This window comes from Galleria mellonella, unplaced genomic scaffold (assembly GCF_026898425.1).
Source record: "Galleria mellonella isolate WM207_F2 unplaced genomic scaffold, CSIRO_AGI_GalMel_v1 utg213, whole genome shotgun sequence".
In the NCBI taxonomy this organism is placed as follows: domain Eukaryota; kingdom Metazoa; phylum Arthropoda; class Insecta; order Lepidoptera; family Pyralidae; genus Galleria; species Galleria mellonella.
In genome coordinates, this window is record NW_026442039.1 from 5,655,873 (window position 1) to 5,678,462 (window position 22,590).

Genomic DNA, 22,590 nt, shown 5'->3' on the forward strand with positions numbered 1-22,590 from the left:
TCTTTCATGAAAATTTTATGCATATTAAGATCCTTTTTTTTCGTTTGCCAAGATACATCAATGTCTAAATGTCTTCCATCTTTGCTGATCACTACTTTTTCATCGAGTCATTTCCCACTGATTTTTAGATCATCTGAAAAAAAGACAACCCACGATGGGTCCCTAAAGTTTATAGTTATCTATATTTATAATACAAGTATCTTCTTTCCCTTAGTCCCTTACAAGTATCTTCTTTCATACATCATTCACTTAATAATTCGACTCCATACATGCCAGTTTCAGGCACTTTTTTTATAATATATATTTAAAAAAAAATATAATTTTAATAATCTTTACATATTTCTAACATAGATGTATGCTATAAATCTGAGCTACCCTACCTTCTGAACTAGGTATGATCTGTATTTTAAAAGTAAAGTCCTTCCGTTTTTTAATACAGTTAGATAGATAGATAGATAGATAGATAAACACTTTATTTGAGCCATTTATGACACACGTAAATTAATAAATGAATTTATACAATCTGATTATTTACATTTTTTCAAATATAAAACAAAGGATGAATATTGGAGATATGTTTTCACCAAGTGTGTCGCAGTGACCCAAAAAGGCAACAGCTCAGTGATAGTTTTGCTTAAAAGCAAAGCACTGATTTTCATGATGTTACTGAATATATATATATATATATATATATATATATATATATATATATATATATATATATATATATATATATATAATGAGTCTAGAACTACATGTCCTGCATCCTTACACTTTTCACTAATAAAATAAAATTCAAATCGATTCAAAGACGCTGTGTCACTTATAGAACAAAATGAAAAAAATAAATATGATGAGTCAATACCTTCACCTCTAGGCGAACGTCCTAACATCAACTACGCCTACGCTCGTAGTAAATCTACGCAAGTCTTTTCCAGCAGCTCTTCTACGTCTTCGTGGCCAGCAATGGTGGTTTTAAAAGCTGGGGTGGCACGTGGCGGGCAGTGGTCAGTGCGCGCCCCGCGGCCGGCCGGTCGATCCGTGGCCATGCAGTAAACACTACACGCTACATCGCACTGTACCCGGCAACATGACTGATGACATACCAGGTGAAGTGCTCTCCAATACTAGTGCCATAATATATAAGGATTCTGTAACCGCTAGCAGTGTTGACGTAAAGATTTTTAATACCGGTTTGATTAATGACTACAATTGTAAAAAAAAAACATTTTTTTTTTATAATTTGTAAGCTATATTTTATAATATATGTGATTTGTTTTATTCATGTACGACTTCTAATTGCATGTATGTGTTTTACAATTTTAGAATTGTATTCATTGTTCGTGAAATCAATATACGTGAAATCATGATAATTAAATATAATATTACAATAAAAACAAACGTATCCAAAATCATTGTGCCCGATAGGAATCTAGATACATCATTTTACGGAGGCGGTATGTAATGTCAAACGTTTTGAATTTTATTATTATAATTAATAATAATAATTATTCTTTATTGCACCACAGACATAAAAAATTATAATGTCAATTAGATAATGCAAGTTAGATACAGTTGCATAAAGAATACAATTTATAATTTTTACAATTTATATTGAACGGGAAAAAATTCTGCATTACTGTCAGTCCCCAAACTAAGCCAGAGCTGTATTTTGGGGACTAAAATATATTTATTATAATATTATTTTTTATAACTACATTATCTACTCTGTCTACCTCATAGTAGATAGTATTGTATAAAAATATTACCTATTTATAAATGTTAAAACACATTCATCTAAACACACATTTCATACATGCATACTTAGTTCTTCTTAGTATCAGAAACCATATAAACAGTATGAACTTTACCAAATAGCTTTAAAAACTTAACAGATAAGATCTAATATCGTGTAAATTCTTTATCAAATCAATCTGGTGCAATATAAAATACTACATATGTGTTCGACCGCTAATTGGACGTATGATTAGCATATTGTATACATACAAATATGCCACGCAACACGCTAACGTCAGAATTGCATGCCAGCCACTGACCTGTGTAGGTACCTATAACTATACGGTAACTGTCTAGGGTACATAATACCCTATTAAAAAAAAACACTACATTAAAGTATCCATATATTTACTGAAAATTCGAATTTTTGTCGCCATTAACACTAAGGCTTAAAATTATTAAATTTTCCACAATAAATAAGTAGTTTTTTTAATGACAAATTAAGAAAATCTTGTATTATAATAATTCGCGTGACAGAAAAAGAAAATTTTAAAAAATACCTTTAAAATACAACCATGATAGATTGATGATAGATGAAAAGAATAGTTTATTACCAAGGATACGTCAGGCACGAATAACATCTGAGTCCTCAGGAATGGCAACGCATGGAGGGTATCATGGGCGAAACAGTATACTCTGTTATGTCCATGGTACTGCACATGTCTATAGGCGACAGTTACCACTTTCCATCAGGTGGGCCGTCAGCTTGTTTGCCATTCTAAGTTGCATAAAAACAAGACATATAATTAGTACCTGTCTAAGTTATCAGAACGTGTAAATTCAAGTAAATATGACATACGTGCACCCCTCAACGGAAACATCAGATGTACCAACTGTTACAGGTACAGATTAAAAATTAACACCCATAAAAAATTTACAATGGCTCATGCACACCGTACCTTAGCCTAGTACGAGAATAGGAACAATCAATCATACTATAATAATTAGATATGTAAACTTTCTATTTACAAAATGCCTTTAAAAAAGCTACAAAATACGTTTGAAGTTCTACTAGAAAAATTCGTTATTGTTTCTAAACTACGCACGTATTTAGTTTACGAAGAAATTTGATCCAACAATGATCAATTTTTTGCCTTTTCTTTTTTTGTTTTCAATTGTTACACAATCACTACATTTGCCTGGCCTTTAAACTAGCCTATAATCTGTGTTATGAGAAAATAGGCAACAAACAAAACCCAGAACACCTAAATCCGAAACAATTCAGAAAAGTTCGTTTCCTAAGTTGGTCCCAACAAGAATCGAACCCGGGACCTCATTAGCGCTAAGCAACATACCCACCATTGCATCACAGAGTTTATATATTCTTTCGTTTATCTGAAAATGGAATAGATTATTATGCCACTTGTGAACTTATTAATTCTTTTTTTCCGAAAAGGTTTGTCTATACTTATATTATAAAAAAGGAAAGACTTTATTATTTATTTATATTGAATAAACACAAAAAAAATATTATTGAAAAACTCACCCGTTTTTAAAAATTCTTTCACTTATAAGAAGCTTCGATATCAATGTGTTACTCGTTGTAGATATTTATTAAGTACTCATGGCATTGGACTATTTGTTATTATAAGTTTATTATTTATTTTTATTTCAAAATAAGTTTATTTCAAAATAAATGTTACAAACATTTTTAAATATAGGTGAAACCCTGCTCGTTACACTTTATTTGTATTATTTTCAAAAGTTCTATCTATCCGTGCAAAAACTGTGACCTTGAGCATAATAAATACGTCGTGTGAACTAACAATTGCAATAAGAATTATCAAAAATAAATTTAATGAAAGCCTAGTCCTCTTAGAAGTCGTTTTATACTCATTTCGAATTCAATATGTGCCTACTATATATATATTTGGGGTAGTGGGGAGGCGATGTAACCACTTGATAAACTTAATTGTATGTAGGCAATATCGAATTGAGAGAGACCGGAGTTACACAGTCTATTTCAATAGAACAAAGTAAACAAACAAATAATTGACCCCACCATAGATAGTCTGCTGATATCCATTAGAAGAACAAAACAAATATTGATTATTTGGCTGAATATTCCAATGTATTTAGTTTCATTTAAAGGAATATTATTTTACACTTCATTGCGCAAGTTAAAAAAATATTAAATACAGTATAATACAATTTTAATGCAAAGACATACAAAAGGCGTCCTTATCGTTAAACAATGTCTTCTAGACCATTTTTGGAGATGTTTCGGTGATAATTCCAAAAACAATGGTTTACTTTTTAAGTTCAATTGAAACCAACTGTAGATATTCTAATTGGGCTATGGACTCTCTCAAAGGTAATTACGTACCTAAGTTTCACCAAGTGGTCACATCACCTTCGCACTCACGCAAACAAAAACAATTAATTTCAGACATGATATCAATCTTCTCTTCGAAATAAAGGCTGACAGAATGAAGTTAAAACCTTGAGACAAGGTCGTACTTTTTTCTTTGGTAGGCGTGTTAATCTCCTTCAATTTATGTGAAAGTATATAATTTAGGTCCTTGGCCCTTGCTGACGTCATGTTGGCGATTTTCGTGAACAAAGTTGATTGTTAGTATTACAAGTAGGTATTCTTGGAAGACTGACATCACGCACATGAAATACCTCAAGTTACAATAGTAATTATGCTATGCTTTCAAGTTATAAGATCACATCTACAATCTACAAAAACGTTTGGCTAAAACGTTTTTGTACCTAACTTTTTGAGAACTATTTTATATTTATTATAGCAATCTATGGATGTTCCGTTATTGAAGTCGAGTCTCCTCATAAATAGAAGATGTAGCATACAATTTTTACTCTGATCAGGTGCCTTTTTATAGAGTAGAGAAGCCTAAAGATCACGTGAACGTTTATGAATATTATAACCGATAGTCATGTACAGTTTTGTTTACATACGTTTATTGTTAATGGAGAATTAAAAGCGCCTTCATACATCTATATACATTTTGCTATTTTATCGCCATATAATGTGCATAATCCAATATATAAATATTGTAACTAAAATATATAGATATTAGGTAATATATATTACCTAAACCAATTAAAAAATATTTTTATTACACAGAGACGGGTGCAGTGTTCACATTCGGCAAGTCGCACTTCGCCGACAACGAGCCCAGCCACTTCTTTATCAAGAATGATCCCGTGGTCGCCATATCGTGTGGCGACGAACACAGTGCTGTTATATGCCGTATGTAATCCTATCGTTTTTGTAATATCATTACAATAAACTGATATAATTGCCGTGCCTCAACGTGTGGTCCCGGTATAGAATGGACCACCCCTTCCTTTCCTGTGGGTGTCGTAAGAGGTGACTAAAGGAGCTCAATAGTTGAGAGATAAGCAACAGCATCTCTTTTAAAACAGCACCAAAATCTAACTGCAATTGCTAAGCCGCCTGCCAAACGTTGCAACTACTACCAAAGGGTGGGCAAAGGGACTGTTAGTAATGGAGACTGAGAATCCCATTGCTAGCAATATACCCAACCAGGTCGACCTCCTCGCGGTTCTCCCTGGAAATTATCATGGTTAATTCATGATGAATCCATCATGATGGGCTAACTGGCCTGTTTTCCCTTTACTGGTGCTCCACCAGCGTATCCCGTTAGCGCAGGCGAGGTTACCATACCATTTTAACCCTGAAAAAAAACTACTAGCTAATCCCTTCTTATAGAAGAGGCCAATGTGCAGCAGTGGACAGTTAACGGCTGATGTGAAATTGATATAAAGTTGTAAGAAACATGTGGAAATAATTAGAACAGCGTGCTTTTAAATGCTCGTCATGCCCCTGGTATTGCAGGCGTTCATAACGCTTACCATCAGGTGGCTACGATAACTGCTTACCATCAGGTGGGCTGTATACTTGTTTACCATTACATTGGTATAAAAAAAAATTAAAATGGATGCATAACATTTTATAACTTTCAAAAATGAATAGTTCAATTCGACCTTAATATATTTGCATGACCGTTATCAATAGAAATCGCTCAGTAAAACCCTGTCAAGTGGGATTAATTGTTGAACATTGAAGTTTTATTTTTTGGATCAACCAGAGGAGATTGTACAAAAGTCGTCTGCATGGGTACCCTTGTCCCACAGGTAATACTGTCCTGAAGCAGCTGCGCTGGCATAGCTGTTTGAAGAGTAGGACATGGCAATCAAATTATAGGATATAAAGGCATCTTAGTCCTCTGGAATAGCAGAATCTATGATGCTGTTCTGCAATATATATTTCATTCTAAAAAATTACCTATTTGATTTTTATACTTACAGCAGCTCATCATTACAGATAATGGACGAGTGTTCGTATTCGGCGGCAATGCGTGGGGCCAGCTCGGCCTGGGACATAAAGACGAGGTGACGAGACCCAGCTGCGTGAAGTGGCTCAAGCCGCACAGAGCTATGTTCGTCGCATGCGGACGAGCGCACACCGTATTCGTCACTGGTATACATATTATTTATTTGTCGTGTGGTCTCGGGATGGAATAGGCTACCCCTTCCTTCCCCGAGGCGAATAAAGGAGAGCGAGGGACGGGCAGCAGCGTCCCTCTTAAAACATCTACAAAGGCTAACTGCCCAATCCGCCTGCCAAACGTGCCAACTATTGGCAAAATCCCCAAGAGGCTCGTGTTTAGCAGATGAACAGTTAAAGGCTGATATGATGATGATGATGATGATACTTATTATTCTTAACGATATTTTTACAAAAATCATAAATTCTTATTCCTTTAATTTCGTACAACTCATCTAAATAGGTTTTGCTGTCTTATCTATTTCGACAGGGGACACTTAGACTAAACTTAGTACAGCTACAGTAACTATAGATATGTAGAGTACCTGCAGTATTAAGAATAATCATAATGATTCCAATAAATTATACGAGTACTGGCTTTCTATAATATCTATCGTCATTGCCTCTTATTCCATTATTTGATTTCCCTCTCAATGATTCTTAACTGATCACTGTCTTACCTGAGCTTACTCAGATCAAGAACTATTAATTATTTCCTCCTTTCAGTTATTTTACCTGCAATACTTTAGCTATTCATATTTTATACTTTCTTCAAAACATACCTTTCGTTTCTTAACATACCCAAACCCAAATTCCTTCTATAATAAAACTTATTAATACCTAGTCCTGCAGTTATTTACCCTCACTTAAGAGAACTAACTACATCTTCTGTTTTTATACAAAACAGATTCGAATGCGATATACTCAGTAGGCTGCAATGATGAAGGGCAACTAGGTACTGGCGATATGGAGCATCACACAGTACCTCAGTTCGTGGAGCTCGAAGGGGATCCTAAACCGATACGTCAGGTGTCAGCAGGGAGCAATCACACTGCTATTCTCACTGGTATGTGTACACGAATGAGGTTTAGAAGACTATTGTGCCATAAAAAGTTGTTGACGAATGACGCAATTTAGCACACGATCGATAGAGCCGATCGTAGAGGAAGATCTTTGCTTTATATAAAATCAACTAACTTGCCTATTAACTTGCTATTAAGTAGGGGGAAAGGGATTGCTAGTGATGGAGACTAAGATTTCCATTGCTAGCAATATTGGGTATATTACCAGGTCAACCTCCTCGTGGTTCCCCCTGGTCCTTTGGGATTAAAGGACTGTCAACACATTGTATTAAATAATCATACAATATACTAACTTCTATACCTAATAGCAAGTTTTTGTTTTTGATGGGTGAAAATAGAATAGTAACCCTACCTGCGCTAACGGTATACACCGGCGGGGCACCAGTGAAGGATGATAGATGAGGATGAAGCAGGTCAGTTAGCCCATCGTGACGAATTCAATAAGAATTGTTCACGATGATTTCCAGGGGGACCACGTGGACGTCGACCTGATAGGGTATATTGCTAGCAATGGGGCTGTCAAACTCCATTGCTAACAACCCCTTTCCCCCCAACTCCGTCAGTTATAAAACTGAATTGAAGAATTCTTTTTTTTAATTGAAAGGATATACTTACAGATTGGTTGCATAGAAACTTTATCAAAATTGGGACAGTATTTTTATTAAATCAAAATAACTGATTTTGTCGCAATTGAAGTCAGTTTTCTTTGTAAATGAATGAATGTAAATGAAATGTAACAAAGCCCTGAATAAAAAGTATTTATTTAATTATTTAAATTGTAATACATAGGTAACAATGAATGGTAAAACAAGATAAGTCCTCTATGATCAATTCCATCTATCGTGGTATACAAATTTGAAATATATAAGAAAAAAAAATATATAAAAAAATTAACCATGTCAAAAAAAATAGTAAAAAATTATACCATTATATGTATTAATTTTATATTTCTCATGTGAGTTTATTTAATTTGTTACATTAATTAAATAATTTTACTTAATAATCACACAATTATTATCGTCATACATCCTATACTAGCTTTCTCACATGCATTTACGAATCTATTAATAATTTCTGGTTGTGTCGTAGACGAGGGTCGCGTATTCATGTGCGGCTCCAACTCCGAGGGGCAGCTCGGGCTCGGTGAAGACACGAGGTCAAGTGTCAAATTCACCGAACTAAAATTCATGGAGAAGATCGCTTTTGTGGAGTGTGGATATTACCACACGGTCTTCATTACTGGTAAGTTCAATATACATAATCATTACAAAGGAAGACTTTACAAAAGTCGATTGCTTGGATACCCCTGTCCCATTCGTGTTTCAACCGTGAAGCAATTGTGTTTGCATGGCTGTGTTTCGGTTTGAAGGATGGGATATGGCGTGAATTTACAGGGTACAGAGGAATAACACCTGAGTTCTCAGGATTAGCAACGCATGGGGGGTATCATGGGAGAAACAGTATACTCTGTTATGTCCATGGTACTGCTCATGTCTATAGGCAACTGATTACCACTTTCCATCAGGTGGGCCGTCAGCTTGTTTGCCATTCTAAATTGTATAAAAAAAAACTAAACATAAACCTTCCTCATATTTCATTACAGAACATAATCTTACACCACCTGCATGTAAATTAGGAATTACTTTATTTCCTTGTACAAAATTAGCCTATGGTACAATATAGCTATGACCCCACACTAGGCAAAGCAAGGTTATTAGTAATAGTATAGTACTGCCCATTGCTAGTAATATACATTTCGACTCCTTGGCTCCCCTTGAAAACTGTCGTGCTGAATTCCAAATGAATTAATTACACGATGGGCTAACTGGCCTGCCTTTTCATTTTCATCTATTATCCCTCACTGGTGCCTCGCCAGCGTATACCGTTAGCGCTGACAGGATTACCATTACATTATCCATAAAAAAAAAAACTAAGAAAAGCCAGTCTCATGGAAATCAAAGTAAGAAATTTAACAGTTATGGTGCAACGAACAAGATTAATTTAATTCGCATTTTATTTTTTATTTATATATGTATATGCCTAATTGAAATCGACTTCAATTCTTAAGAGTAAATACGTTACTTACGTCGCAGCGTCTCACCATTACATCGCCATACGTTAAAATTGTTTAATTCAGCTAAGGCGGCTTCTATTACCAGCAAAATGTACTGTTTTTTTTTCTCTTTATTATTACTGTAATTATTATCTTTTATTGTTGTTGGTAATAAAGGATCTATATATTCAAAGTTTGCACTATTGTGTAAATTATTCTATATTTATATATAAAATAATAATAAATTCTACTTAGTATTTACAATAGCATTATATTAATGTTACATTAAAAACTATGTTTTCGATTATGATGTATTCTCATACGACAAACAATCTTTAAATAAACAAAAATTATAAAAATAAAATTTTCAAATGACTGACAACGTAAATACTGCAATGATAAAAACCAATTAATGCTTAATAATAATGCATTTAATAAACGATTTGATCTAAACTGACGTATATATTGTAAAGTGTAAACTTGACTTTATTAATTATAAAAATGTATAATAGTATTTTATATATATATATATATATATATACAATTTTAGACACAATGCACATTGTTTTTTTTTTTTAATAAATGACTAGTGACTCCTTGTGGTCCCGGCATAGAATAGGCCACCCCTTACATTCTCGTGGATGTCGTAAAAGGCGACTAAGACCTCTTAAAATATTTATTTATTACCTCTAGACATAAACCATCAAGCAGTTTTTTTTTAATGAGTGATAATGGAATGGTAACCCCACCCGCACTATCGGTATATACCGGCGGGGCACCAGTGAAGGATGATAGGTGAGCATGAAGCAGGTCAGTTAGCCCATCGTGACGATATCAACAAGAATTATTCAGGATAGTTTCCAGGGGGAACCACGTGGAGATCGACCTAATAGGGTATATTGCCAGCAATGGGGCTGTCAAAGTCCATTGCTAACAATCTCTTTACCCCCGGTATTCATACTACAGTTAGGTATATGTATTCGTAGTAAAAATAATCTGAAACCCTAGTTTCAAATATTGAATAAGCACTTACCTATAACCTGTATTATACTACAGTAGAACATAATATTCACTATAATCTAGATAAAAATAACGAATTGAATCTAGCCATTTAATACGAAAAAAGGAAACAATATTTTTTTATTCCATTATTATGACGCTAGCTGCTACTCGCGGCGACTACTTTACCTGCGTAAATTAAAATAAAAAAAAATCATACGTGTTGATCTTGGATAATTGTACTGTATCTATGTATTAAATTTCAATAAAATGCATTCAGTAATTTCAGCAGACTCAATTAACAAAGAACTAAACATTTTATGTAAAATTTTCAATTTTATAATATTAGTAATGTACTAGAAGTAAAAGAAAACTCCAAAGATAATCAATTAAAAGCTTTATTTAGATAGAATATTTAGTACCTTCCTATACTTAAAAAATATTTTTAAATTTTTTTAATATATATATTTCATTATAAATAAATAAACAAACAATTACCGTGTAGTCCTGGCATAGAATGAGCCAACTCTTCCTTTCCCGTGGGTATCGTAAGAGACTAAGAGAGGGCGAGGGATGGGCAGCAGCGTTCCTCTAAAAGCATCTCTAAAGCCTAACCGCAGTTGCCAATCCGCCTGCCAAGCGTGGTAACTACTAGTAAAACCTCACAAGGGGAATGTTCAACATATCAGTTATATAATCAGGCTTTTGCTTATATAACCCTATTATATTTTTATAGAACAAGGCGCGGTGTTTGTGACTGGCGACAATGAAAATATGAAACTGGGTGTACCAAATGCTGCTACAACCATCTACGTTCCCGAAGTATTACCAATAAATATACCAATAAAAAGCGCATGCTGTGGAGCGTCCCATACGTTCCTCTTGTCTATGGACGAGTCTAAAATCTTAGCGTTCGGCTCGAACGAGAGGGGGCAGCTGGGGATGCCCAAGGATGTTGTAAATGTATCCGAACCCACTGAAATCGATATGGAAACGATGTTCGAAGGATATCAACTGAAACTTGTTGCTTGTGGAGCGATGCACACGGCTTTTGTTACAGGTAAGTAATTATAAATTAGCAGAGTAAAATACCGATACATGCATTTAATTATAATGCATTGAGGGGCAACGCCCTACCTTAAAAGAGCCCAATGCCCTACCTTAAAATAAAAGGCCTCTAGAAAATTAGAAAGATTCGCTTTTTCGAAGTCACTTAATTATGATTTCTACTCTACTAAAAAGTTCTTTTGCCCTACTTTAAACATGGGTCTATCGACGGTCTACGGCCCTGCCACGTAGTAAATTCAAAGTATATAATTCAAGGTATATTAAATTTTTCTTTACGTCAGTCGTCAGCTTGTTTTTCAATTATATAAATAAATAAAACCGTTTAAAAGATACACTGTGAGTAACTTTGTACTAACCTAATTTACCCGTTATTAATGATCACTGATTTAATCAGTGATTTAATCTATTTAATAGACAAGGAAACGGTTAAAAGTAACTTGTCGTCGCAGTAATTAAATCAGTAGGTATTTATTTATTTCTTTAGTAAGAACAATGAATCAAGACAAATTTATGGATGTTTTATTTTTTATATATTAAATACCTACCTACCTTAATGGTACATAAGTAACTATTAAACGTGATATACTTATAATAAGTACTGATTAATTAAGACATTGATTCTTGTCCTGTGACGATTACGTTTATTTCAAAATATAAAATTATGTATTAAAAAGGATTTATGTAATTTAATTGAAATAGCAAACCGAATGAAATAGTAATATTATATTGATATTCAATTTTCATACGTCATAAATATCGTGGCCATTGTGGAAATGACAATGCGGTATACACTAAAGAGCTAGCCTACCCTTTTCAGGCTTTACACCTATATTAACTGCCTAGTCCACTAACGGACATTTATTTTTGTTGCATGCCCTTGTACGTGTTCGATTTCATAATATGATACGCATTATTCGTATATCCTTTGTCATGTGAACATAAATAAATTGCTTCGATAATGACCGAGTGATCGTCATTTGTCATTTATTCAGTATTAAAGTTTCACTCGTTGACTATACTCGTATATTATGTCTATTTAAATATTGCAGATAACGGATTACTCTACACCTGTGGTGAATCGAGGCATAATAAACTGTGTTTGGAGGAAATCGACGGCACCGACAATTCAAATGAGGCTACCCCTAATCAATACTCGCCGAAGCGGGTCACAGCTATGAATGGATTCGTTGTAGACAATGTCGCCTGCGGTGGGTGCCACACTCTTCTAACGGCTACTAAAGGCTCCAACGCTGACTTTACCAATAACGATTTTAACATAATCAACGAGGAAACTAGACAGATATCCTTAACTGAACTGCCACCGTTGCAAAAAGTACCAGTAATGAACAAACCTGAAGATACGCAAATAACTGGAGACGTCACCGATTCAAACATCAATGAGCATGTCAATCCGGACAACGTTAATGGAAATACACATGAAGAAACGGGGTCGATAGATTCATTAGAAGCTAATGTGAGTGGATCTCATATAGTAAACATAAATGATTTAGAAATTGACAATGCAAGCACTCACGAAGTCCCAGACATAAAAACAGATGAAATTGAATCGTCTGTGATGGAAGAAAGCAAATCTATGGATATAATCGAAACTATGGATACAATGGTCGAAAGAACTGAAGAAAAAATTGAAGAGTCTGTTAAAGATATATCACATAAGGTAGATGAAAAAGTAGAAGTAGTGGAAAATGTTGTAAAAAAAGTAGCTGCCGTTATACCCGATATCCATCACGTTGAAAAAAAAGTACTTGAAATTCCAGATAAAGTAGCTGAAATAGCTAATTCTCCTCCCCCGAAAACGCCGATACTACAAGATTTACTTCATGTGCCGGATATATCTCAAATGAGTCCTGTTTTAAGTAAACACAGCGACGATGGCCAAAAAAGTGAGGGTGGAGAATCGGAGAATGAAACTATACCTTGTGGCTCTGACAAATCTAGCCCTCAAGCTGGTAAAACAGCAAAAACTCAAGCTGTGATGCCTATTGTAAGAAGTGAAGATGCAATTGATGATAACGATGAATCCGGGAATAATGAAGAAAACGATGTGGTAGTTAAGAAAGGTCGCTTCGCACGAATATTTCAATCTATAAGAGATAAAGAAAACTCTTGCATGAGTAAAGGAAAGGTTATCGAAGAAAATGTTGTAGGTAAGTTTGATTCTTATATAAGCATTGTAACCGTTTATGTTGGCTTTACTCATGCCGATGCTTATAACGATGCATATGTATAGTTTCGAATTTGATAGGAGCTATTAGTGTGATTAACAGCTATGTCGCGAGCAGAACTGCTTAATCAGTGCTCTGTATGTCGCTGCGTTAGTACGGTCGAGTTGAAACTCCTATTGAATTTGAAACTAGTCGAACATCCTTGAATTTCAAACGTGAGTAAAGGAGGCATAACTTATTACAATACAGTATAACTTACAATAGTTATTACTCATATAAGTAGTTTTAGATACTTTACAAATTAATTATTTAATTATATTAGTGTTATTTACAAATTTGCAATTAATCATACTCGTATTTTCAGTTTTTATTACTCTGTGACTAAAGAAGTAGAGATATATGCTGACGAAAAATCCAAAAATATTTATAATTTGCAATGCATGTTTAATATTACTTTAGTTGTAACGTGCCATTATTCATACTAAGTGCTAATAACTGAAATAATCAACTTTCAGAGAACGTTCACAAAGGAATCGAAGGCACTGAACAAACAATCCATAAGCTTGAAGAAACTGTAGAGACAGAAATAAGAAATCAGACGAATTCACGAACCTGCACCTTATTATAATTATTATAAAAATTTTCGTCTTCATATTATTATAATATTTTAATGTTTAATTTTATCAATAAAGTTTATATTATTGATACATAATTGATATCATTATTTTCTATTAATATTACGAATGCAAACTGAGTTTGTACTTTATTTATTATCCAACTTTCGTCTCCTATCAAGAATATCTCGGAAATTATATCTCATTTATACCTTTATACATAAATTTAAAGCTTTTGAAATATTTTTCTGCAGAAGGATACAGAAAATTAAATGGAAAGACCAAATTAGAGGAGGTCCTACTTAGGGTTAAGCAAAAGAAATAAATTATAAAAACTATTGAGGTCAGAAGGGGAAAATATTGGGACACTTGATACGACATGACGAACTTATGAACATAATAATAAAAGGTAAGATAGAAAGAAGAAGGCGAAGGGGAAGACCAAGGCATAGTTACATAAAGCAGAGTAAGGAAAAAATTGGTGTCGTATCGTATCAAGAAGTGAAGAGACTCGCTGAAAATGGTAATGATTAGCAATTTCACGACTATACTTCTTTGACGTTATGGTAGCGTTTTCCATGACTCAGTTGGATAAGTGCGTTATCTCTTATCACTTATCAATACGTACCTTATGAGACTTCATTTCAATCCGAAGACTTCATTGTTGTTAACACATGCAAACTTTTTTGTTACTCATACTAATTTGAATTTAATAAAAAATAAAAATCACTCTTTTTCTAGCTGTCAATGTCTTTTATTTAAAATATTTAAAAGAAAGCAAAACACAGCTAAAACACTAACAATTGTTTATGAAACAAGCAACTACAAACTGAACAATATTTTTGAAGCATTGTGTGCTTGAAAATCGAACTTTCGACGAATTGCGATAGTATTTTTCACTTTCTTAGCAATTTTAATGTTTTCCTCCCTCGACTTATTTGTTGTCCAAATGACTGAAAAGAATAATATTAAATTAAAAGGCGACTACTTTATAAAGCTAACTAACAGTTCAATCTATTTATTTATACAAGGTGCAGTAAAAATCGTTAGTATTCTTTTACTGACAAATAGTTTTAGAAGTCCCATACAAACTCGACAACTGGACGCACTGTCAATATGGGAGGGGGCTCAAACTTTTTCATCGTTCTACACTTCGCGTTTCTTTGAGAAAAATATGTAATTTCACTGTTAGAACACTCCCGTAAAAGAATACTAATTATTTTATTTCGCCTGTACATTGGATTTTACTTACCGACTTTACTTCGAAATCTGACATTAACTATAACACCAGAAATCATATCCATATTTTCAAAATTTTCCCCAATCAAAAGGAGAACCTAGAAAATACACAAATTTATGTAATTTTTACTAGATAGGTTACTGAGATTACTTTTATAATACATTACTTTTTATATCTTTGTAGGTAAAATAATAATAGAATATTACATAAATACATGGGCGGCGGTAGTCACTTACCATCAGGTAAACCGCATGCTCGTTTGCCGTTCGCATGCGTGTTGTATAAAAAAAAAATTAAGTATTGTTACTTAAATTTATGTAATATTCTATTATATATATATTTTTTTTTCTTGTAAATTAAAAGTGAAACTTACAATATCTAACCAAATGGCGTTTAAATGGTGCAAATTTTCAGCCATAATGACCCAACGACCGCCGGATACGTTATTCGAGTCTTCCCACATAGGGCGGACGCCTTGTTTAAATACTGCATAATCTTGACCTTGACGGAGTTCTGATGGTAGCAACATATGGTGATAAAGGCTGTAAACACAATTTTATTTAAGTATTTATTTAATAAAATAAGGAATACTCACAATGATTAAATAAACATGACTAAGTGAGGGTACACTTATATATTTACTATTTCCTGCAGCTCCGCTCGCGTGGCTCATTATAATGAAGTATTCTACATATGTGTTAAGTTAGAATATAACTAATGTACCAAATTTCATTCGAATCCATTCCGTCGTTAGAGCGTGATTGAGTAACAAACATCTAAACAAATCAAACTCCGGGATCTGTGTTTTCTATCAAGTATAACTTGGATTCGTTAAAGAGAAATGTGATAAAGTGTTTATATAAGGCGGCATAGGATGGGCCGCAGGTTAGTTGCAATCTCGCGCTGAACCTGCAGCCCATACTCACTGTAATAGATTATAAGTGATAGTGTATGACACCCTTTAGAAAACTATATTAATCTATGGTTTGTAATTTAGCATAGACTAACACATAGTTATAGAGAAGTTTAAAGATGGTACTTCTTTCCAATCGTGTAATTTTATTTAATTAATATAAATGTATAATCTAATAATACACTCACATAGATGGATTTCATTATTACTTATCATCAGGTAGTAAGAATCAGAAGTCTTTTTTTTTATACAACTTAGAATAGCAAACAAGCTGACGGCCCACCTGATGGAAAGTGGTAACAGTCGCCTATAGACATGAGCAGTACCATGGACATAACAGAGTATACTGTTTCGCCCATGATACCCCCAATGCGTTGCCATTCCTGAGGACTCAGGTGTTATTCCTCTGTACCCAGTAAATTCACTCCATATCCCACCCTTCAAACCGAAACACAGCCATGCAAACACAACTGCTTCACTGTTGAAACAAGACTTTTGTACAAAGTCTCCCTCTGGTGTCTCATTCCATTCCAGTATAAAAAAAAATAAACATCTTTTCTTTTATAAAGATAACAATATATAAATAATGATATAGACCCACTGCGAGGATCGTGTCGAAGCTTAGGCACCGACTAGCAGACTCCAAAGTTCGTGAGTTCGAATTTCATTAACCAACATCAAAGACAATGTGTGTGTATTTAAATTACCAACTGACCGAAGAGATCACGAAAAAGATCGTTAACTGGATTATTCGAAGAGACAGTGGTAGTCTCACCCCCTAACACGTTGACTAACTCTAATAACTAATTCACCACAATAACAGTGGATAGCAATGCGAACAAATGCCCCGAAGTCCACCAGGTATACAGTTATAAAAGGTATAAATAAAAATAACTTATAAATGGTATGAGTATAAATAATGCTATTAAAATATAATGGGAACACATGTAGGATACCATGGGCGCCGCAAAGATTACATTCAGGAAGGTCATCAAGGTCAAGGTCATCTACACCTGCGCGGTACATTATTAACGAATAAAATATAAATTATACATATATGTACAAATTGGAATAGCAACCGACATGCTCTAAGCTTTTATTCAAACGCTTCAAGTACTTTATTCCCGATAGAGGGATGCAAGTGCATTCCATCTTTTTTTTAATGGGTGAAAATGGCATGGTAACTCCGCCTGCGCTATCGGTATACACTGGCGGGGTACGAGTGAGAGGTAATAGGTGAGGATGAAGCAGGTCAGTTTTTTTTTGATGGGTGAAAATGGTATGGTAACCCCGCCTGCGCTAACGGGATACGCTGGCGGAGCACCAGTGAAGGGTGATAGATGAGAATGAAAACAGGCCAGTTAGCCCATCATGATAAATTCATCAGGAATTAACCATGATAGTTTCCAGGGAAAACCGCGAGGAGGTCGACCTGGTTGGATATATTGCTAGCAATGGGATTCTCAGTCTCCGTTACTAACAATCCCTTTCCCCCTGAAGCAGGTCAGTTAGCCCATCGTGACGAATGACAAAATACCACCTCTCACTGTTACCCCGCCAATGTATACCGATAGCGTAGGCGGGGTTACCATTCCATTATCACCCATATAAAACATACTAAATACATTCTATCACATGAGCCATAAACTTGTTTGCTATTTCAAATATTAACTCACCACCAATAGTCTTCCACGGTGTCAAACGTAGTGAGTTCTATAAGACAATCCTCCCAATTCTTTTTATCATTAGAATTATACCAGATGCTCCACGGTCGCTCGAGAGGATGTTTGATACTGACCATTTCAGGCACCATCGGAACAACTGCAGACGCATCATCCTTGAAAGTTTGCATCATTCTCATCATAACAAATAAATACATCTATTATTATTCAAGCAGACCTTGACTTTCCACTGCTGAACACAAGGATCCCCCTTGGAAGGTTTTGCCCATAGTTGCCACGGTTTGCAAGCGGATTGGAAACCGCAGTTAAACTTTGGAGATGTTTTAAGAAGGACGCTGCTGCCCATCCCTCGCCCTCCCTTAGTAGCCTCTTACGACAACTACGAATAAGGAAGGGGTGGCCTATTCTATGCTGGGACCACGTAGGAAAGTTAGCATACATTCTTACAAACTAATATTTATATCATATTAGCTGTTTTTTATACGACTTAGAATGGCAAACAAGCTGACGGCCCACCTGATGGAAAGTGGTAACCGTCTCCTATAAACATGAGCAGTACCATGGACATAACAGTACACACACATACTGTTTCGCCCATGATACCCCCCATGCGTTGCCATTCCTCAGGACTCAGGTGTTATTCCTCTGTACCCTGTAAATTCAACAGCCATGCAAACACAACTGCTTCACGGTAGAAACACGAATGGGACAGAGGTAACCAAGCAATGGACTTTTGTTCAGTCTCCCTCTGGTAAAAACCTCAGACATCGGCCACGTGACCAGAATATATTAATAAAAATATAATCATTTCAAGATTCAAGATTTTTTTGTTTGTAAAACATGCGTATAAATACATGCAGATGTTGACAATATAATATCGTTCGACATGTTTAGCCTGTACGGCATACAAAAAATGTGGTTACACAGATAGTTCACCAGTCAAGTTTATTTTTTAATATATTCATTTTTCATTGCATTTAATATATTTTTATTAATATATTCTGGTATAATAAAAGTATCTTATGGTTTTCTTCGTCCTATATAACACGTGTATATAAAAATTTCATTGTAATTGATTAAGCCGTTAATGCGCGAAAAGATAACAAACATACAAACAGACTTACCTATCTATAATATTAGTTACAGATAACAGGGATTAAGATTAGCAAATGAAATAGCACCATAAAAAACTGCGTATATGATGGACATTTTGTACATAGACAATTTTTTTTTATTTGCATTAGTAAAGTGTATTTAAAATGTACATTAGTAATTTTAGCGGAGAAACGTCCGTTGTCGTAAAATCTGGAATAACGAGTCAAATAACGTCCTTCATCTGCGCAGACGAAGGACACAGGATCTTTTTTTGACAAGTACAAACTTTTCCCTAAGACAAATTCTATTGAGAAAATTATACCTTTCTGCAAAAAGTTTACTATCTTAAATTATGTATATAGATAGAGTGTCTCCATACAAATGCTTTGTGAAAAGCGGGACTCTTTCATACAATTTTGCGTGACAATTATAAGTGTTTCCTTTATACTCCTATATTTATTTTGTTTTATAATATTTACATGTTTTAATGCGTAAAAACTCATTTTATTTATTAAATAATGAAATCAACAATCGCTTAAATCAATAAAACAATCTATCTTGACGTACCTAATGTCAAGAAAGATTGTGTGCGTAAGTATATAGAACAATGATAATGAAAAAACAATGATGATGAAAAAACGAGTCAGCCAATTTGACAATTAGCTGACAAAATGTTGACCCGTTTTTGAGGCTCGATGCTCTATTTATATATATAATAAAATGTACTGTGTAAGCCCAGCATAAAATAGGCCACCCCTTCCTTTCCCGTGGGTGTCGTAAGAGACGACTAAGGGAGCTTAAGGGACTACTCACACTTATTCAGCTCTATTCAGCTTTTGTCTATAGAAATCAACGCCGTACGAAATAGACGAACATTTCAACGGAGATAGCACGCTATGACGGCTTTTCTCATTCTTACGGCGACGCTGATAGAAGCAGAACTGTATAAGTGTGACCAAAATTATTCAGAGAAACGCGAATGATGCTGAATAAGTGTGAGTAGTCCCTAATAGTCGAGGGATGGGCGGCAGCGTCCCAAAACATCACTAAAAGACAAACTACGGTTGCCAACTCACCTGCCAAACGTGGCAACTACTGGCAAACCACCACAATAGGGGGAAGCCTATGTTCAGCAGTGGCCAATTAACGGCTCATGTAGTATGGATTAACAAGCTAAAGTGGCAATTAACTGGTCACATAGCTCGAAGAACCAACAACCGATAGGAAGGACAGGCTCTTGAGTAGAGACCCTGTACGAGCAAACGGAGTGTAGGACGACCCCCCATAAGATGAAGTGACAACCTCAAAAGCATTGCAGGGAGGAAGGGATGCAGGTGGCTCAGAACCGTTTTTTATTTTTTTTTTAAGTCTTTAGTTATTTTTTAATGGGTGATAGAGGAATGGTAACCCCGCCTGCGCTATCGGTATACGATGCCGAGGCACCAGTGAGGGATGATAGGTGAACATGAAAGAGCAGGTCAGTTAGCCCATCGTGATGAATACACCTGGAATTCAGCACGATAGTTTCCATGGGGGACCATGTGGAGGTTGTCCTGATAAAGTATATTGATAGCAATATACTTTATCAGGTCCGTATTACTAGCAATCCCTTCCCCCTCCCCCCAGTCTATGGAGTTTTTTTTCAGTGGATGATAATGGAATGGTAACCCCACAGGTGCTATCGGTATACACCGGAGGGGCACCAGTGAAGGGTGATAGATGAGAATGAAAACAGGCCAGTTAGCCCACCATGAATTCATCAGGAATGAACCGTGATAGTTTCCAGGGAGAACCGCGAGGAGATCGACCTGGTTGGGTATATTGCTAGCAATAGGATTCTCAGTCTCCATTACTAACAATCCCTTCCCCCCCCCCCCCATATTAATCTATTAGATAGGATAAGGTCTTACCACCTTATTCATGAAAACGTCAAACCTCTTATAAACCTGTTTTAACTATTGGAATGTTGTCTCTTTCTTTTGCGCTAATTTCTTAATTTGAAAGACTGTGACAACACTTTAATTGTTAAAATATGTTTCTACTACATTTTAGTTTTTATGAATAAGGAGGGTAAAACTATGACATGATTTATTTGTGTACCTATATTTTACTGAATAAAATGTTATTTTGCGGAAGTCGATATCACTGATTAGTTGGTTCGACCAGGAATTGAACAATGATATTCTAAGCGACCAGTTTATTTGTGTGCCAAATTTCATTTAAAACCTATCATCCAAGTATCTGAAGAAACTTATTTATTATAATTTATAATTAACTTTATTTATTTTTATAATAGGTAAGTATCAGTAGAATTAAACAAAATGACACTTAACAAGTTATTAAAATATGATTCATGCAATGATGCATAAAATTATTATTATTATAAAACTTACCTTTAAATCTACGCTTATATTTTGCGCCATTTTAAACTGTCCTACCCACTTTATTACGAAATAAAAAAAATTAAAACTGAAAACCTTAACTTATATAAAAACTAATAAATAATTTACTAATAAATGACGAAAGATAACTGTTTCAATTTGTCATATTATGAAAGTCCCAAGCGATCGCAATCAGTGTTGCCAGTCTTGGAATAATTTTTGTTGTAGTAATAATTTTTGTATCAGTTATTTTTTATTTATTTTTTATGCAACGTAGAATGACAAAACAAGCTAACAGCTTACCTAATAGAAAATAGTAGTCGTCACCTATAGATATGAACATTACCATGGATATAACAAAGATTATAACATCGTCTAATTTCTACTAAATTAGGTATTTTTAGATGTGTAAACACGAGTTAATTTTCTTCTTGATACTATAGGCAGTCAGCATTCGTATATTTGAGATCTTTTTCCAGGAGAGGAAGGACTGGCCCTTTAAAAGACGAATATGTACTTGACATATATTTAAACATAGCTGAAAGCTCTGCTCTCGATCCTCATTTGGGTAGGGGGAAAGGAATTGTCAATAACACTATCGAGTCGTCCTTCAAGCAGTTTTCCCTGGAATCCATCGTGACTGATTCTTATAGAATTCATCACAATGACCTGACTTGATTTTATCTTCAAATTTATTCATACTTTAGTATATTTATATTTTAATACATAAAAAAAATTATAAGACAAATGCTGTTTTTGAAATGGCACCATAACTTTACCTGTCATAGTGCCTATTCAAAATGTCCATGATTCGCCATGATAGAATACAGTTTGGTAACATAGTTTTCTACTAAAACTACAATCCTACAACGATGTTCCCATTGTCGTAGGTCTGTAATATAGTATCTTAATGTTAAGGGGGCAAAATACCCTAATATGGGGTGAATGAAACTAAAGAAAAAAATATATTAAGGAAAGAAGGGCGGGGGGGGGGGGGAATAATTTCATATAATAACGTAAAATTATTGTCATAAGTTTCATACGACTAGCGACTCCCATTCAATGTAACCAGATGCGATTTTTTGTATAATGTAATAATTACTTGCACTGTTTCTACCCAAATTTCAAATATTTTTCTCCAAATTGATACAATTTCCACCACTTT

The 22,590-nt window shown here is 34.6% G+C and overlaps 2 protein-coding genes across 2 annotated transcripts; one reads left to right on the forward strand and one right to left on the reverse strand.

The window, feature by feature from the left end:
- The first annotated feature begins 985 nt into the window (after positions 1-985).
- LOC113514118 (X-linked retinitis pigmentosa GTPase regulator-like) lies at positions 986-14,212 on the forward strand. Its single transcript, XM_052894426.1, has 8 exons — positions 986-1,109; positions 4,886-5,011; positions 6,110-6,265; positions 7,020-7,178; positions 8,284-8,436; positions 10,983-11,306; positions 12,364-13,482; positions 14,016-14,212. The coding sequence occupies exons 1-8, from the start codon at positions 1,091-1,093 to the stop codon at positions 14,126-14,128; spliced, it is 2,169 nt and encodes a 722-aa protein (XP_052750386.1). The 5' UTR covers positions 986-1,090; the 3' UTR covers positions 14,129-14,212.
- A 634-nt stretch (positions 14,213-14,846) lies between these two features.
- On the reverse strand, positions 14,847-21,621 carry LOC113517756 (eukaryotic translation initiation factor 4E1-like). The gene is made up of 5 exons (XM_052894437.1): positions 21,438-21,621; positions 17,944-18,104; positions 15,728-15,896; positions 15,367-15,451; positions 14,847-15,067 (listed from the first exon to the last, which is right to left on the reverse strand). Exons 1-5 carry the CDS (start codon positions 21,465-21,467, stop codon positions 14,937-14,939), a joined length of 576 nt encoding a protein of 191 aa, XP_052750397.1. The 5' UTR covers positions 21,468-21,621; the 3' UTR covers positions 14,847-14,936.
- Between the last annotated feature and the right edge of the window lie 969 nt (positions 21,622-22,590).

Bases quoted from the DNA above. Each gene is read 5' to 3' on its own strand.
- LOC113514118 (XM_052894426.1), top strand. The intron at 8,437-10,982 runs GTAAGTTCAATA...ATATTTTTATAG, and splicing joins CCACACGGTCTTCATTACTG to AACAAGGCGCGGTGTTTGTG. The intron at 13,483-14,015 runs GTAAGTTTGATT...ATCAACTTTCAG, and splicing joins TATCGAAGAAAATGTTGTAG to AGAACGTTCACAAAGGAATC.
- LOC113517756 (XM_052894437.1), bottom strand. From the start codon at position 21,467: ATGGCGCAAAATATAAGCGTAGATTTAAAG. The intron at 18,105-21,437 runs GTAAGTTTTATA...CAAACTTTCAAG, and splicing joins ATATAAGCGTAGATTTAAAG to GATGATGCGTCTGCAGTTGT. The intron at 15,068-15,366 runs GTAAGTAAAATC...TATTCTTTTCAG, and splicing joins CAGATTTCGAAGTAAAGTCG to TCATTTGGACAACAAATAAG.